This window comes from Stylophora pistillata, chromosome 8, assembly GCF_964205215.1.
Source record: "Stylophora pistillata chromosome 8, jaStyPist1.2, whole genome shotgun sequence".
In the NCBI taxonomy this organism is placed as follows: Eukaryota; Metazoa; Cnidaria; class Anthozoa; order Scleractinia; family Pocilloporidae; genus Stylophora; species Stylophora pistillata.
The window spans coordinates 28,260,472-28,277,471 of NC_142526.1; the positions used below are offsets into that span (position 1 = coordinate 28,260,472).

Below are 17,000 nucleotides of genomic sequence, written 5' to 3' on the forward strand. Positions count from 1 at the left end.
TATATTTTTGAACAATATCTTTAGCATAGGAGAATGACCTTACTCTGATATATAAGCTTACAATGTTGTGCAAAACATCTTTTTGGACATGACTGTATGAATCACAGTCTGCTTTGGATACAATTAGTTGATAATTGGCCAAGACATCACTGTCTGTAGTTGAGTTTTTGGTAATTCCAACAATGTCAATTCTCTGTAAACCAGCTTTTGAAGTTGATTGCCTGAAATATTCATGAGTCTTCAAAAAGATCTTAAAAGCTGGCAATGTAACTGTCCAGAGCCCCCCTCTGTTCAAGCTTGAAATCAGTTCCTGTTTCTGTGTGTTCAAGTTCATGCTATCCAGTTTTCCAGCCTTAAGGATGGTCATCGCTTGTTGGCTTTCAATAGAGTTAACTTTACAATATTTCTTGTGCAAGTTTTGCAATACATAACCGCTCACATATTGTAGCCCAGCCTTTTGTTTGTTTGTCAATTCATGGATGGACTCATTGCTTACAGAAGATAACTTCTGTTTTTTTGAGTTTGCTATCATAGTGTTGCCAACAATGTTGCTGCATTTCGTGTGAGTCCTTTGAAGTACTTGGTGGCATTCAATGCAACAGTTCCATAAAAATTAGAATAAAACTTTTCAACATCTCCTTTCTTTCTTAGTGATTCATAGATTGTTTTGAGATAAAAGAATTCATCAGATCTTTCCTCTAATTCAAATATCAATACAGTCAGCTCATTCTTAATGCTTAAATTGGACACCTTCCTTTCTTTAATACTCTGTACAGCCCTGTTCACCATCTCGGCGAGAAGGCTGGTTGTGAACAGTGTAGCGGACTCACTTTCGGTGTTCCCATGTTTTGCGGTGCTGTGTCTATCATATCCAGCTTTGGTTTCGTAGCTTTTCCCACATTCACAAACGATATGATAATTCTGGGCCTAGAAAGGGGGATAATAATGAATACACTGAATACATACCATGTAATAATGTAGAAAGTTCGGAGTTAGCAAAGTCTAGGCAAGAAATTGTTGTAGCAAAGGGTGGATTATAGGGAAACATCGTTCATGGTTTTGAGATCTTTATGGTCATTTTTCTTTGTTTTTGAATCCAATTTACTTTTTAAATAATTGATAAATGTACTGAGATCAAAATTCTGCAAAAAGCCTACACATTTCATGCTATTTTTACTGGCTGTATAAATGCAAAATACAAGAAAGTCGTGACTGTTTAAAGAAACATTTTGAACACTTTCGAGTGTATTTGTCGATAATTCGAGTCGAAAATAAAATCTTCAACACTTACTAGGTTCACTGCTTCCGTGAAGTCATCTTGTATTCTCTCATCTTCTTCTAAAACATCCAAAATAGCTTCTAAATCATCACCAAACATGAACAGCCCGTCTGTCTCGTCCGCCATATTGCTTTATGATGTGCAGAGTCACGATCACGTGATGGACCCGTTCAACCTCAAAAGCGAAACAATAGACCGACCTTCTGAAGTTTGCCGGGTTTCATAACCAGTTCCCCTCTACTAACTATGGTGCCACGCTTCTTTCTCTATCTCGTCAGTCAATAGACAAGTATCACATCGACCGCATTCGCATGACAAGTCTTTCTCGAGAGGCATCGCTAAAATGAAGCGAGTGAGAAAGAAACGAAAGATTTACATACGCTATGTTTTTATGACAGCTTGTCAATTAAAGTGACACTTTTTTAACGTTTATGTATAACCTCTGCTTACATTTCAAAATTCATTTCAAGCACCATGTCATACGAAAAACAACTGTACCTTACGCATTTGGGCGAAGAGATTGAACAGAACCCTCAGTGGGCCGGAACCTTGCTAGACGAATTATTTGCCCTTGTCAAGGAAAAAGCTACCACGCAAGATCTTTGTGAAATACGCAGACAAGCGACAAGATACATTGACGAGATTGAAACTTATGTATATGCACGATCCTTCGCAATAAAGCACTATTTAAGCAATAGTGAAAATCAGACCTGAAAAAAATTCAGGCCTGTACGGGATTCGAACCACTGACCTCTGCGATACTAGTGCAGCGCTCTACCAATTGAGCTAACAAGCCAACTTGGAGCAGGGCATCAAATTAATTCGACATAAACCCGTAGATGATAAATCAAACAAAAAACATATGAAATACATATATATGAACTGCGGTTATGAAACGCATATGCACGATCCTTCGCAGTAAAGCACTATTTAAGCAATAGTGAAAATCAGACCTGAAAAAAATTCAGGCCTGTACGGGATTGTACAGTTGGCTTGTTAGCTCAATTGGTAGAGCGCTGCACTAGTATCGCAGAGGTCAGTGGTTCGAATCCCGTACAGGCCTGAATTTTTTTCAGGTCTGATTTTCACTATTGTTTAAATAGTGCTTTACTGCGAAGGATCGTGCATATACGTTTCACAACCGCAGTTCATATATATGTATTTCATATGTTTGTTGATTGAAACTTATGATCCACAAGTGGGAGAACATTCTACATTTTATCAATTACTCAAAGACATGATGACAACTTTTCTATCATATGTTTCCTATTTACAACTCAAATATCGTGCAGAGTGAACAAATAAAACATAGTTAATCCCACCGCCATCTTGGATTCTTTTTTTATCTTTGTACTTTTTTGTACCGTTACTTTTTAAATACCCTTCTCACGAAATTTAACCCTAACCCTAACCTCGTACACCTACGCCAAACCCTAAACCCTAACCTCCTACACCTACGCCAAACCTTAAACCCTAACCTCGTACACCTACGCCAAACCTTAAACCCTAACCTCATACACCTACGCCAAACCCTAAAAACTCCTCGTACACCTACGCTACATGAATATATTAACCTCGGCCGAGACACTCGGACCCAGACCTCAACGGAATCTCCAATAAGGCGCCCTACACTAATAGTGGTATACCTTGTTCTTCTGCCAGAGAATTAATACTTAATAAATGAAATTACTTAAACTGAATAAGGAATTAACAGCAAATGTGAGTAGTTCATTTCGCAGGTCAATATGACAATAACTGCTCACTACTTGTGACAGAAAGGCTTCAACAGAAGACTGAAAAAAAAACTTTTTGACCATTTACTTTGCACACAAGGTAAAAGGTAGTCGATAACTTTCGACTTTAAACAGGTTTAAGCTCTGCGTCGGCTATACGAACTCGCATTTTTGGTCTTAAGGGAGCTATGTCGCGATATTTTGAGTGATATTTACAGTCGTACAGAGTTGCCTTTAGATAGCATGAAACCTTGCACCCAGTTGCGTCTGGGTGTAATGTAATTGAGGTCGACGTCTAGAAAAAAGAAAACCTACCGCAACTTATCTATGATTAGTGTTCATCGCGCCAGCGTAACAGAAGGAGTGATAAACTAACGTAGTAGTCATCAGACTAACTTAGATCAACGCAATAAAGTGAAAGAGATGCCGCAACCAAGATATCTGCAAACGTTATATCTGTGAAGAAGACATTGGCCAGAAAAAGTTGATTTACACATTTTACGCAATTTCTGGAAGTAAAAATATTGGTAAACCGAAAATGCAAGTACATGCTTTATACAAATTCCCTATTGCGTAGGTGTTTCATAATATAGAGCTTTACCTCAACATTGGCTGTAAGCCTAACGGTGACAATACTTATTAGGTAATACAATGCCGTTTTTCTCTCTAGACAAGAAGCTATATCCGCCTTTTCGACAAATGCACCCAAAATTGGTTTGCAGTGGCACCAATCCTGGAAAGTACGCTTGTAGCTTTAAAGGCTAGTTATTCTCGCCTTAGAGAAGCTTTCTTGCGATCCAATCTCGCTGGGTGCTACCACAATGCATATCTTATTTTGTCATTGGCAACTCTTGGTGAGCGTGTCGGAATCAGAATCTTGCGCTATGACCTCAACAATCCCCAAGCCGGCAAAGATGTCTGTGAGCGCCGTATAGCCACTCGTAAAAGTCACATGCGGCGATTTATAAACGAGGGAAATGACCTAAACACCGCCAATTACATGAGGGTTGCAATTGAATCGTATTGTGGGGTAAAGGGCTTTCATGCCACTGCAGCAGAAATCCAAGATTCTTTTCAAAGTATGATGAAACATAGCATGACTGGAATTCGAGCACTGAACAATTTCTTGTTCGAGTCAGCTGGACTGAGAGCTTGGAAGGCATACAATGTGGGCACCGGCAGGTTTTTTTCGCTGGCACAGCTTCAGAAGTACTGTACTCCACAAGGTCCCACAGGTGTCAAAGAACTTCAGCCATTTAGGCAAAAAAAATGCAACCGTTACAAGATGTCGGCACGTTTCGTACAGGAGCAATGCAGGCTCAAGTTGCTGGACCATAAGCGCCAACAGAGGTGCAAATAACTCAATCAGACGAGGCAGAGTCAGCAAAACGATTGGTCGCCTCCTATTCCTACCCTGAACAAGGATGTGTCAAAGTCTACAAGGAATCTAAAGGTCTAAAGAAACATCTTGATGTTGGACGCCACCTAATCAAGTTAGAAAGAGAATCGGACTATGACAGCATCATAGCAAAGTGGGCAGAGAAAAAAACTTTTACAGGAGACTATGTGCAAGGTGAAGTTGGTGGTGCACCGTCAGTGACAGAATCCCCATCAGTATCAGCTGACAATCCATCACTGGAGGAGGGTTGGGCAATGGAGAAATCAAAGAGGTCAATCCAATTTTCCGGATGCGTTCGCTCTTATTTGCAGGAAACATTATTCCAAGGAGAAAAAAACCTGTGTTGAAGCAAATCCCGCTTATATTGCATGTAAAATGAGGAGTCAAAGATCGTCAAATGGAGATAAACTGTTTTCAAAGGAAGAATGGCTTTTAACACATCAAGTTGCAACTATTTCAGCAGGCTGTCAGCCCTTAACAAGAGTGGTGTCTTGAAGCGAAATGTAAATGTTTCCCAAGAGGAGGAAGAGGACTTTGATTATATCAGCGAAGTAGAGGCAATGGAGACAAGATTCCAAATAAGAAGGGAACTAGAATTATAATTTAAAACTTGTATTTTATGTATAATTGCGAAGTAATCTCTATTTAATTATGAATAACCTGCAAAAGGCACTCATGAACACTGTGAGGTAAAAAGTACTGGCTATAATATCTGGCGAGGAGCCTGGCAAAACAGTGGAAAGCAAATCCCTCTACATTTGAGTACCACAACGCTACTAGCAACCCCTTGCCACATAACATATAGCAATACAAATTCAATTGTAAGAGCAATGAAACATGGAAAGGAGCTTAGCACTAATGTCCATTAAGTACATATAAGAGGCCAGCTCCAGTCCTAACGTGAATAATTGTGAGCAAACACTTACTTAAAATCAACTGCAAAAATCAAAATAACCGGGGTATCTTTCAATCTAGCTTATAGACTTGAGCAGCTCTTTCCCTATTTAGTAAAATTTTGTAACAACTGAAGTATTTTGCAATAAGTTTTCAGTTACTTCGTTAGTGTTGCAAACCACTTTAATCACGCGAAATAACTAACACAACAAACAGTAACGTTCTCCTCGACTGTCGTTTTTCACCGCCTTGTTTTTCTCGTACGATTTTTTTCTTTTTTTTAATCCCATAATAATCATCTGGGCTAGTCCCAGTTACTCTCGTCCTGCTTGCATTTAGTCTTTCAAATTTAAAAATATTGCATATGAAAAATGAATCTTCGAATGCCGTTTTTTATTATTCTCGGATTGGTAAATAATACCACAAAACGTAATTTAAAGGATTGATTGTGGCGCGAAGATAATAATTTACTGTAAAATAGTATCTAACTGTAAGTGCGTAGTAGTTAAAACTAAATAAAAGAAAAAAATGGAAATAGTGCGTAATACTAACTACTAGTGCAGTAACTACAGTTTCATGGGTCTAGTAAAATCACTCTAGTTGCCACATCATAGTTGAATAGAAATAGAGAAAATTATGATGAATACAAACACAAAGTGGCAAGGAAACTGACTATCTAGATTAACCTGATTTCAGTAATATACTCATGCAATCAGATTTTAGTTTAGTGAACGAAAATAACTTGAACCTAAGTCGAGTATGGATTGCCTGTCAAAGAGAGACTTTTAGTTTTTCGAGCTCAGCGAATTTTATTTCTGAATTCATGAATTGAAGTACATGTAACAGAAACACGTGTCACGCCACACGCGTAAATTTACATGAAGGCTGTTTTTTCTTTCGTAAGGAGATTACTTTAAGCGCGCTCCATGTTTGAAAATAAACCTAAAAAGTATGAAAGGAAAAAGTGGTGCAAAAAATATTTCGCAGACTTTGATTTCAGCTGTTGACTTTCAGTATATAAACATGAATCGGTGTTATTAGTTTACTAGTAACTGTCAGTGAATTGAGCCAATATCTACGAATTAGTGCAATTAATTCAACACCTTAGCTATGCAACTAAACATCTTTTAATAATTTTAGAGCCGAAAAACAGAAAAACAAAACATTTGGCGTCACCTATACCATTACAAGATTTGATTCGGTTCATTGACCAGCAGCTTGCGGTCACAAAGTACTTAAATCAACTTTGCCTGTCACGCACTTCAGAGGAATGTGATCACGAATATTTCACAGAGGCCAAAAATTTTTTTCGTCAGGAACATAGCACTATGATTGGGTTTTACTGTGATCACAAGTTGATCGACATGTAACGTTGCCCACTGGAGATGTTTGCAATTAAAAAAGCCTAATTTTCGGTTTCTTAAAATTGTCGCGTGACATGGTTAATTATGAAATGCTCTCGATTGGCGAGATTAATTTCAAATCAATCCGACTTCGAACCTTTTATTACTTAAGGTTCAAAGAATTGTCGGATTAAATGAGATCAAAATCCACCGCATTTTATGAGTGTGAGAGATCCTTTTGGAAAGTACAATTTTAGAGTTAATTTTGGGGTTTTATCCCTGGGATTTGATGTGAAAGCCCCTGTACCCCAGGGATTAGCCGGGAGCCCAAACTAGTCTGGACCCTTGAATAACTTTATGACCTTAATCATCTGTAAAAAATTTTGAGAGAAATCGGTGAGATGGCATGTGTCACGCCTGCCTGGTACTCTCGTGGACAGACTCACTTAAAAGTACCTCGACGGAGATGCTTTACGAGCTGTTATAGGTCAACTGACCCGCTAGGATGTCCTTAAGGCTATTTAAGTGCCAGAGTGAGCCAATACCCCAACTCGGCTTCCACATTTCAACTATCTCGTTTGATTATCAGTGGAGGTATTGCAGAAAATTCAGGACCAAGTACGAACAAACAGACCTGCCCTGAGTGCTCAAGAACCATTGCTAAAAACCACAGATAGCTCTCGTGCAGCGTCTACGATCTCATCTACCACATCAAGTGCGGAAATGTAATGCCCAAAGACTTCAAGCTTATTCAGTTAACTGTACCAATGATTTGGAAATGCCCTGTCTGTCAACCTCACATTTCGCTTGATCTTAGAGGGCTACCACTCACTTCACTGTCAGAAGAATCTTTTAAGTCTTTGGCGAGAACGGATCCACTTCACAACGAATTCTCTCAGTAAAATTCTAACAGTGATCATTTGCTCGAAAATGCCCGAGAAATAAATACCTTACCAAAAGATTTAAAGGTCGCCCACCTAAATATCTGTAGTCTGCGTAACAAAGTTGAGAATTGCGTGTGCTTCAGACGATTTTTGGATTTGATCTCGCTATCACCGAGACCCACTTAAATTCGTCTGACAGAGATCAAGATCTACAAACTGACGGCCTTAAATTAATCCGCCTAGATAGACTCAAATGCAAAGGTGGAGATCACATTTTATACTACTCTGAATACCTCAAGGCGACACAGCATGGATCCGGGTAAAATTCCCTTTGTATTATATATTAATCGGTGTGGTTTATAGATCGGAAAGGCTATTGATTAAATTTTCTCGATAATCTACATTACTCACTCGAGAAAGCCTGGATGAAATCAAACAGTATTTTTCTACTAGACGACCGTAATTGAGACCTGCAGGGCGCCAGAGAACGCACCCATCTTATAGACAACAACCACAAAACGAGGAAGCTACCGGATCTATTAGACCTTTTTAATATCCAGAATGTTGTGAACGAACCCACCCGTGTTCCACCAACCGCACAATCTTTAGTTGACTTGATTGTGACGACTAAGGTGAACTTAGTCAGTAAATCTGTAGTACTACCTCTCGGTTTATCAGATCACTGTCTTATCTACGCAACTCTTAAGCTAAACAGCAAAAGACTTCCACCCAAAGTAATCAGGACTAGAAATTTTAAACATTTTAACGACAAGGATTTTAAGACAGATGTTAAGCGAATACCATTTCACATTACAACAGTTTTCCAAGACAACGACGATTCCCTGTGGGCCTGGGAGCAGTTGTTCAATAGTGTCTTTGACCAACACGCACCACACAGAGTTGTGAAAACACGAAGCGTTTCTTCGCCATGGGTTAATAAACAAACTAAGCTCAAAATGAATCGAAGAGTCAAATTGTTTAAGAAAGTCATCAAAACCAACTAAAGAAGCTAAGAAGTGGGCTGATTACAAGACTAAGAAACGAAATAACATCTGACATTAGGAAGGCCAAATCAGCTTGTTTTATGAGGAAATTTCACGAAGTTAAAACCACCTCCGCCTGTTGAAACTTACTTTCTAAAGCAACTAACCCCAAAGCTCGAAAACCAATCAGTCCGCTAAAACGTGATGACGAGTCCCTCGCTGTCGACGATATAGAGAAAGCTGACTTACTAAATTGTTTCTTCGCCACTGTCGGAATGAAACTAGCAGACACCATTGAGTAGCAGCAACAGACATTAAGCACCATAAACACTAAGCCTGTCCCATGAATATATGATGCTCGAGTATCATACGGTGAATTTGCGAAGAAACTTATGACCCCGAAGACAAACAAAGCTACTCGCCTGAGTTTTGCCACGGTTACTTGCTGCTGCTAAAACATCTACTGCCGTGCCACTGACTAACCTATATCTACGCAGCCTGAGAGAAGCGAAAGTTTACGGTGACTAAAAGGTAGCCAGATTAAATCTCATTTATAAGAAATACGACGAGTCAGATAGAGAAAATTGTCGCCCATTGTCTATGCTGAGTGTACCAAGCAAAATCCCTGAATATCGGTGGGCCTACCACAAAGGTCACTCTATTGATTCACTCACTATTAGTACATCTAACCCAGACCCGGATACGGATGCGCTTGGGACTCCAACCTTGTCGTAGGCGTATTATTTATCGACTTCAAAAAGCGTTTGATAGCATTTCCCATAAAATCTTAATCCACAAACTTGAGCATAATAACGGGATCAAGGGGAACCTGCCCGATTTGACAAGATTATGTAAGTGAAAGAATTGGAGTTCACAGAACAACTTGGTCCCTCACCCCAAAAAGTGTGAAGCAATGATGTTACTATGAAGGAGTTTTACGGTCTTTTCGTCCAAAAGTATTTTCATCGGAAGTGTGTACGTCTAATTGTTAAGTCTTTCCGTGAAGCAAATAAATACCTATTATATTATATTATATTATATTATAGAAAAGGCTACCATGTAACCCATTTTTGTTCGCCACTTCAACATAAAAATCTGGGAAGGATCGTGAAATTTTTTCTAACACTAAGAAAAAATTACTCTGCTTCGGGACTTAACGGAAAGTTGTAAAAGTAATGAAGTAGGAGAGCTGAGTCTGCTTGTTCCGGTCATAGCGAGAACCCTATAGAAACTTTTGGATTACTTTTCAGCATTGTAAACAAATTTCGTTTGGCCTGACTTGTCTCTTTTAGTCCTTACTTTTCATATCTAGACTTTGGCCGCCCCTAAAACAAGGTCAGCAAAGAACCCTGTGCTGTGTCGTTGTGGTTGAACTTACAGAATTATCCTTGAAAACTTTTTCATTGTCAATGGTTAATAAGAGTTATTATGATATTTGCTTCCCAGGTAACCTTATCCATAACGAGAGAGAAAAACAAACAAATATTAAAGCTGAATGTTAGCAAACAAAACTGTTTATTTTCCGGTTTTTACTGCTAAAAACTTTGGACCGGATACTGAGTCGGATCCTCCTCTAACCCACTGACGAAAAAACTGATCGTATGGTTGCTCACATGGGAAGGAGGCTTCCTGCAAGTTTCAAACCTAAACATCGTGTTACATGTGGCGTGTAACATAGAGTAAGCCTCTTCAAATTTTTCTCCAATTATTCAACCGGTATTTTTTTGTATTAGTAACCAAATTTGTATGTCCTCTTTCTTTTCTCTCTCTCGATCTTCTGCATTTGACAAATTTGACCTTCAGGAATCAAGGAAACCAAACCGTAGAGGATCGTGCATCATACGTATCTATAGCCGCAGTTCAAATATATGAACTTCATATATTCATCGTATCTGATTTATCATCACGGGTTTATTACGAATCAACTTAACGGCCTGCTCCCTGTTGGCTTGTTAGCTCAATTGGTAGAGCGCTGCGCCTAGTATCGCAGAGGTCAGTGGTTCGAATCCCGTACAGGCCTGATTTTTTTCAGGTCTGATTTTCGCTATTGCATAAATAGCGCTCTCTACTGCGAGGATCGTGCATCATACGTATCTATAACCGCAGTTCAAAATATATGAACTTCATATATTCATCGTACCAAATTATTTATAGTAACAATTTTCTCATGACTAAATCCACTAGTTTGGCTCTAGGATGCCGAAGTTTCGCTAGAAGCCTCTAGCATTCCAAGCTGCTGTCAGTACAAACTCACAGACCGAAGTAAAAAAGAGTTATTTACCGGTCTAGGTAAAAAAGTGTGCTCTCTCTTTTTATCATGCTTAAAGACAACTCCTTAGATTTGCTTGCGGCATCCATAAAAGAGTAAAAATTTGATGCCGATATCGTAATAGCTGTAAGATACAATTCCTTTTTTATGCATCCTAGTCAAACATTTCTTCCTCCTGAAAATCCAATCTTCCTTCTAACAGTTGAAGCTCACTCTTGAAAAATTCTTCCTTGCTTATCTTCTTTTTCTGAAAAAGAGGAAACAAAAGAAAAAAAGAAATAAGAATTCAGCAAAAGCCAACAGAAGGTATCCATTTGAAAAGTAGTTTGCTTTTAAAACATCTTCAAAGAAATGCATACAAGAAATCTACTATCCCATCAGCCTGACAAACTAGACAGATCTTTTTTTAACGAGTTGCAACTAAAACTGATAAACTTATGCGGTTTCGATGAAATGTAACAAAATAACCTCCTTCACGGAAAGCAAACTGTTGTGCAAAACCGTTATGAAAACTGAAGATATAAAAGAGATGACCTCTTTAGCTTGGATGTTATGTCTAATGAGTGAAATGAAATGAGCCAGCAGGAATCAAACCAAACATTTCTTAAGGAGGCGCGAAAGAGTTTTATGACCGTGCGGAGAATGGATTCCAAGATACACGCAAGCAAATTACTCGCGAGAGAAATACGCGATGGAGCGCGCGCGATCAGATCAGTGGGCGAGTTGTAAAAAAAACATGGCTGCCACGAGCGTTTCAAAATTGCCGGGTACTTCTACTGATTCCAGTGGAAGTGGTTGTTTAAGGAACAAAAATGGAAAGTTTACTTCTTGAAAGCATGTAGGAAAATGTTTGGATGGCAGGACTCTCACCGAAAGTGGTAAAAAAAAGATTATTTAACAAGCTGAAGGCACAGAAGGCAGCATGGTCGAGTGGTCAGCGTGTCAGACTTCGGCCAGTTGGGATTCTTAATAATGTTATTTTCAATTTGAAATATTTGTTTCAATTGTTTGGTGGAAAACCTGTAAACTAGCTTCTAGTTAAGTGTTTCTCCACGTTAAAAACTGTTTAATACTTTTTACTTATTTATTGGCTAAAGGAGGATGGTGAAGCCGACACCGCATCAGCAAAGTCGCGACGAGTACGCTCGGTAGGTCTTACTTTGTTCCGCTAAAAAATTTAATTGGTTACCTCTGAGTGCTGCGATTTGTTTGACATTACTTCACATTGATTCCTAATAAAATGAAATTAGCGAGAACTTTCCTAAACAACTCATTGAAAGATGAAATGATTGTTGGATCCAGAGTTGTAAACACTGACAGTTTTATGAACGGAAATGGAGAAGTATAAATGTTGCCTTAAAAATACACATAATTTTTAAGTAAACGAGATATCGAAAAAATGTGGATGAGACTTTAATTTTAAGTCAACCAGACAGTAAAATTAAAATAAAATACTAATCTTAAACTTGTGAGAAAGATTGTTGATATTTCCCTCGATAAACTGTAAATTACAACTTGGAAGAAATTGCAAACTCGCGATCGTTAAGAAAGGATTGCAAAATTTGTTGTCTTAGTGGCAAAGAGAGAAAAGGAAAAATGAAGCCAAGGCTTGTTCATAGCTCTAGTTCTTCGAAAATTAGTAATTTGCGAAATATGTGAGCAACAAATTAGTGATGTATATAAAACCCTGTTTTCCGCTAAGTTTGACGCTCATGACAGTACGGAAGACGTCAATGCAAATTATTTTCACTCCTCCACTTCAAATTGCACATGAACAATTACATCGGTCAATCATGGTAAATGTGCATCAACAAATGAGGCCTTTAATCAAGCCATCTTGAAACAACGACAAGATACCATCCAGACGTTGGATGGAAAGCTTCATCTTTCGACAAACATGGTCCAGACGCTGGCACATGCTGGTTTGTTTCATGTTATACCACAGTCTCTGTACGAGAAACTCAACATTAACGGGCCTCAATGGAGTAATGGCATTGGCGCCAACTGCAAACTCAACTGGTCACAATAAATCGAATTCCGCAAGAGAATACTCTTACATTTTTAACAGTCGTAACGGTAAGCAGTCTGAGTCTCAAATGATGACTCATTTTTCAGAAATGTGTAAAATCACAAAACAGTGTGAATCCATCTTCAGGACGAACGCTTTTTTGCTCTCTGAGGGCATCCATCGATTAATTGCGTGGACGCGGACTCGTCCTTGTGAAAATGAGCCGTTGAGTCAGAGGTATCGTTTAAAACGCGTGACCGGATATAAAAGTGTGAGCTAAAATTGTAAAAACCGGAAGTAAAGCTTGCTAAGTGGATGAGCTAATATCTCGAAAATTAGTTCGGTGACCTAATCTGGCTTTTTGTGTACAAATAATATTCATCATAGAGAATGTGATGATGTTTAAAAAATTAAAAAAAAAAAAACTAGGTCAACGACTTGGTTTTTTGAGATATCTTTCAAAAACCGAGTTTTAGAGGGTCTTTTAGCACCGTTGTTCTGTTGCCATGGCAACAGACAGAGCCTGGCGAACACTCTTAAGAAATATACTAAAATTATTTTATACAGATGTCAAAACATTACCCTGATGATAACTTTGACAGTCCTGATACCTTTTTCATTTGTCGCTTGCCGTTACTAGTGAAAAACCCTTTCAAGCCTCCTTAACTCAGATTTGCCTGAAGCAGTTACAAACCTCTGTTGCCTAGTTTTGCTTTTGCTTTTTTTTCACGGAAGAGTAAACCCTTTAAAAGAATCATGACATAGCATCGAATTACACAATATCGTCGATGTTCTATTTACGTCTTGCTTAAGGCACAGACTTAAGAAGCGGAACCGAAACGATATAAAGAACATGAATTCAGAAAGAAATGAAACAGTATCCTTGAGGATAGTAGAGTGGTACAGAAATTTCGAAGTCAACTAAGATACAACCCTCGAAATTCAAATCAATTAAAAAATGAACAGTTTTTAATATAAGAGAAAAATCGAGTTTCCAGATGGGATTTCACATAGGTTCACATTTTTTCAACCGTCAAAATTACCCAAAACCGTCAACTGCTCCAGTCTTATCAATCGGATTGCCGCTGTTCCCCGGTTGGTTTTACCTTGCAACGATCCGATCAACGACAAGATTTTAGTGATTATGACAATCACCTTATAGGCTTGAAATGGCTTCGTGTTTTATCTACTTCCGAGGAGCATTCCCACTTTATGTTCTTGTCGAAGGAAGCTTTTTACTGGTCTTCTCACATGAAATTGACACGGGTGCTTCGTTTACAGATGAAATTGCAAATTTTTCTTTCTCGTGCGTTGCTTTTGACATTTTCACGTCTGGTTTGAGTTTTATTATTTACAATGTACGTAGAGTTTTTGCATAAGTTGTTTGGTGTGTTATCTGTGAATTACCCGCCTCGGTAACCTGTTATATTGCAAATATTAATTTCTTACGTACTTCTGTACTAAAATCAATGAAGAAAAAAATTCAACCAGCCGTGAACGTTTGTCGTCAGTTGATCATACCTGTAATTAGCATTTAACTGTAACCGTTACCTGTCCAAGCGAAATTCCTTCCTAGCCAATCGTTATTGAAATGTATTAGATAATTCAATGCGTGACGTAATCCTTAAGTTAATTAATATGATTAAATAAAAAGCAAGTTCTGGCGCATTTTGAGACAACCTTGACTCTTAAGGCAACTCATGAAGACAACCTTGATTTCAAGGTTGTCTTCAAGTCAACCTTGAATTTTCAGAATGTGTTCTGAGAGAACCTCGATTCGAAGGCAACTCATGAAGACAACCAGTTTTGGCTCATTTTAAAATTTCACAAGTTCGCTGTTACGCCTGAATTTCACAACATCATCTGTGAAATTCATGGTTTGCATCAGCATCATTAAGAGTTCACACTTTCAAGCTCTCTGTTGATGATGTTGGACAGAGCATCTGAAAGGATGAAGATGTGACATTTCACTTTTCCGGAACGTCATACGTTGCTGCTGATTGCGAGCTGAGCTCCTTCTTTTGTATCCCCTAGTCTCAATCTTTAACGGTGAAGATTTTCAAATGCTAATATTGTGTCTTCTCACAAAGAAGTCGTGGTGTGCCTTGATTTTTCCTTCTGTCAAAACTTTGTCTTTATAAATGAGAGGAGTATGGCAGTCTGAGTTCAGTCCTTCATGAAAATTATCTCCAACTATTTTTGTGAAATTCCCCCACACGAATTGTGCCTGTTGCAGGAGTTGCAGAAAAGTCGAAAAGCTTCACACCATTGCACCAGAAGAACTTTGGCCATTTCAATGGTCCTCTCTTGTAGATTGTCTGTAAAGCCTTTGAGACCTGAGTAGGATCTTTTGAAGTGAAAGCTTCAGCATCCTTTAATCTGCTCGCAACATCGACAACTGTCAATACAGACTTAGACACTCCTTCCTCTCGGAAGTGTGTCATGAGGGAGGAAAAGAAGATCAGCTTGGTGAACTGCATTTAGAGATTCAACATCAAAAGTTGGTATCGGGATTTGTTTCGGGACCGGAAAAGAAATCTGGCACTCCGACTTCTTAGCTAACTTAAAAATCCTAAACAGCTTCAAAAGGTATATGCTAAAAGTGGCGCACTTAGGAGAATCAGGCGTTTTGTCCCTGACAATGTTATGTTAAGGCTCTATAAAACTTTCATTCTCCCTCATTTTGAATACTGTTGCCCCCCTCTTACTTGGATTGGGGAAAGTGCAAGCGAATCGGCCAGAAGATGCCAACTATTATATTCTTAGATCACTGCTAGGTTATCACAAGTCTACCCTTTATGATGAATTGCTGCGAATCTTGAATATGGAAACGTTAGACCAGAGAAGGAAACAACAATCCCTTATTCTGTTATATAAATGTTTGCATAACGACGGTCCCAAATACATCAGAGATTTTTTTAGTTTTAGGGAAACTATGTACAACCTGAGAGGAACCGGCATTAGTTTGTGCGCACCTAAATTTAATTTAAATTTCATAAAAAAATCTTTCACTTATATGTGTGCGCAGCTGTGGAATGGATTACCAACAGGTGTAAAACTGGCCAATGATATCAACCTTTTTAAGAAGCTATTGAGAACATTGAAACTTTAGCTGCTTCTCAATTTTATACTTGTATTTAAGTGACTCTCAATTTCATTGTACAAACTTAATTTTTAATTTTAATTTTAAATTATTTAAGCTATTGCTTCATCATTTTATACCTGTATTTAAGTGACTTTGAATTTTACTGTACAAACTTAAATTTTAATATTAATCGTTAGTTATTTTAATTTCTAATCAATTAGGTTTTGACAGTATGTATTAGATTTTTTAGATTCTTAATCTTAGAGGCACGTACGTATTTTGAATGAGCTCTATGAACTCCTTGACGCTACGTGGGTAAATAAAGTATTGATTGATTGATTGATCCTTTCGTGCTATAATTAACTCTTTAAAGTTTATTTTCCATTTTCTTTTGTATTCACAGAAACGACTGGCCGCCGATCCCAAAGCCAAAGCCATAACTCCATTGTAGATCACTTAACCTTGCTTTTGTTGTGTGCTCGGCTTGTAGAAGTGTGAAAACTGTGGCTTTCTTAGATCAAGCTCTTCATTATGTGCCTTGATGAAAAGCTTTAAAACATAATCTGTAGCAACCAAATTCTGTTTTGCCTCCTTTTTGATTCGGTCATTTGCTACAATCCAATCGAGAAGCTTTGTTCGATTTTCTTGATACTTCTCAAAGGCACTAAGTATTTTTACACAGAGACACCATGTCTCTTCTTGTCCTCTTCAACACTTTTTTCATCTCCACTCATATACTTTGCGAGATAGCTCCAACCAACAAATGCAGTTACATTGATGAGCGCTCCTCCAATCATTATTGCTACGCTTGCCATTTTATCAATGGTCATCATTATTTTCAAGAATCGCTGACGAGTATTCGTCATAAATTTTTTCTTCTACCCATTTGATTTATTAATACATAATGTTCCAGTTCTTACCCAAGTTCTTATTTAAGTTGTTATTAAGTTCTCATTGAAGTTCCTATTCAAGTGCTTATCATGTCTTGATGAGTACTTATTTAATTTCATCACAAATACTTTATATTTCCTTAACATTGACCGAGGGCGACCTAAAGGGTACTTTAACATTTTTGACAGTGAGAAGAGCAGCTCTTGCGGTTGCCATGTACTTTCCATACTTT

The 17,000-nt window shown here is 38.2% G+C and overlaps 2 protein-coding genes and 1 pseudogene across 2 annotated transcripts in view; 1 reads left to right on the forward strand and 2 right to left on the reverse strand.

Moving 5' to 3' along the window:
* LOC148725734 (uncharacterized) overlaps nucleotides 1–1,553 on the reverse strand; it is a 2,176-nt gene extending 623 nt beyond the window's left edge. The window contains exons 1-2 of the mRNA XM_088731050.1: nucleotides 1,292–1,553; nucleotides 1–927 (exon numbers count right to left, since the gene is read on the reverse strand). The exon at nucleotides 1–927 is cut by the window's left edge and continues 623 nt beyond it. Coding sequence (XP_088587176.1) covers nucleotides 529–927; nucleotides 1,292–1,405 — 513 coding nt within the window. The 5' untranslated portion in view covers nucleotides 1,406–1,553 and the 3' untranslated portion in view covers nucleotides 1–528. The remainder of the gene's footprint in view (nucleotides 928–1,291) is intronic.
* Nucleotides 1,554–1,753: 200 nt separating this feature from the next.
* Nucleotides 1,754–5,013, forward strand: LOC148725735 (uncharacterized; annotated as a pseudogene).
* Nucleotides 5,014–10,011: 4,998 nt separating this feature from the next.
* Nucleotides 10,012–17,000, reverse strand: part of LOC111345262 (sterile alpha motif domain-containing protein 9-like) — a 42,772-nt gene continuing 35,783 nt past the window's right edge. The window contains 1 exon segment of the mRNA XM_088730830.1: nucleotides 10,012–11,031. Coding sequence (XP_088586956.1) covers nucleotides 10,939–11,031 — 93 coding nt within the window. The 3' untranslated portion in view covers nucleotides 10,012–10,938.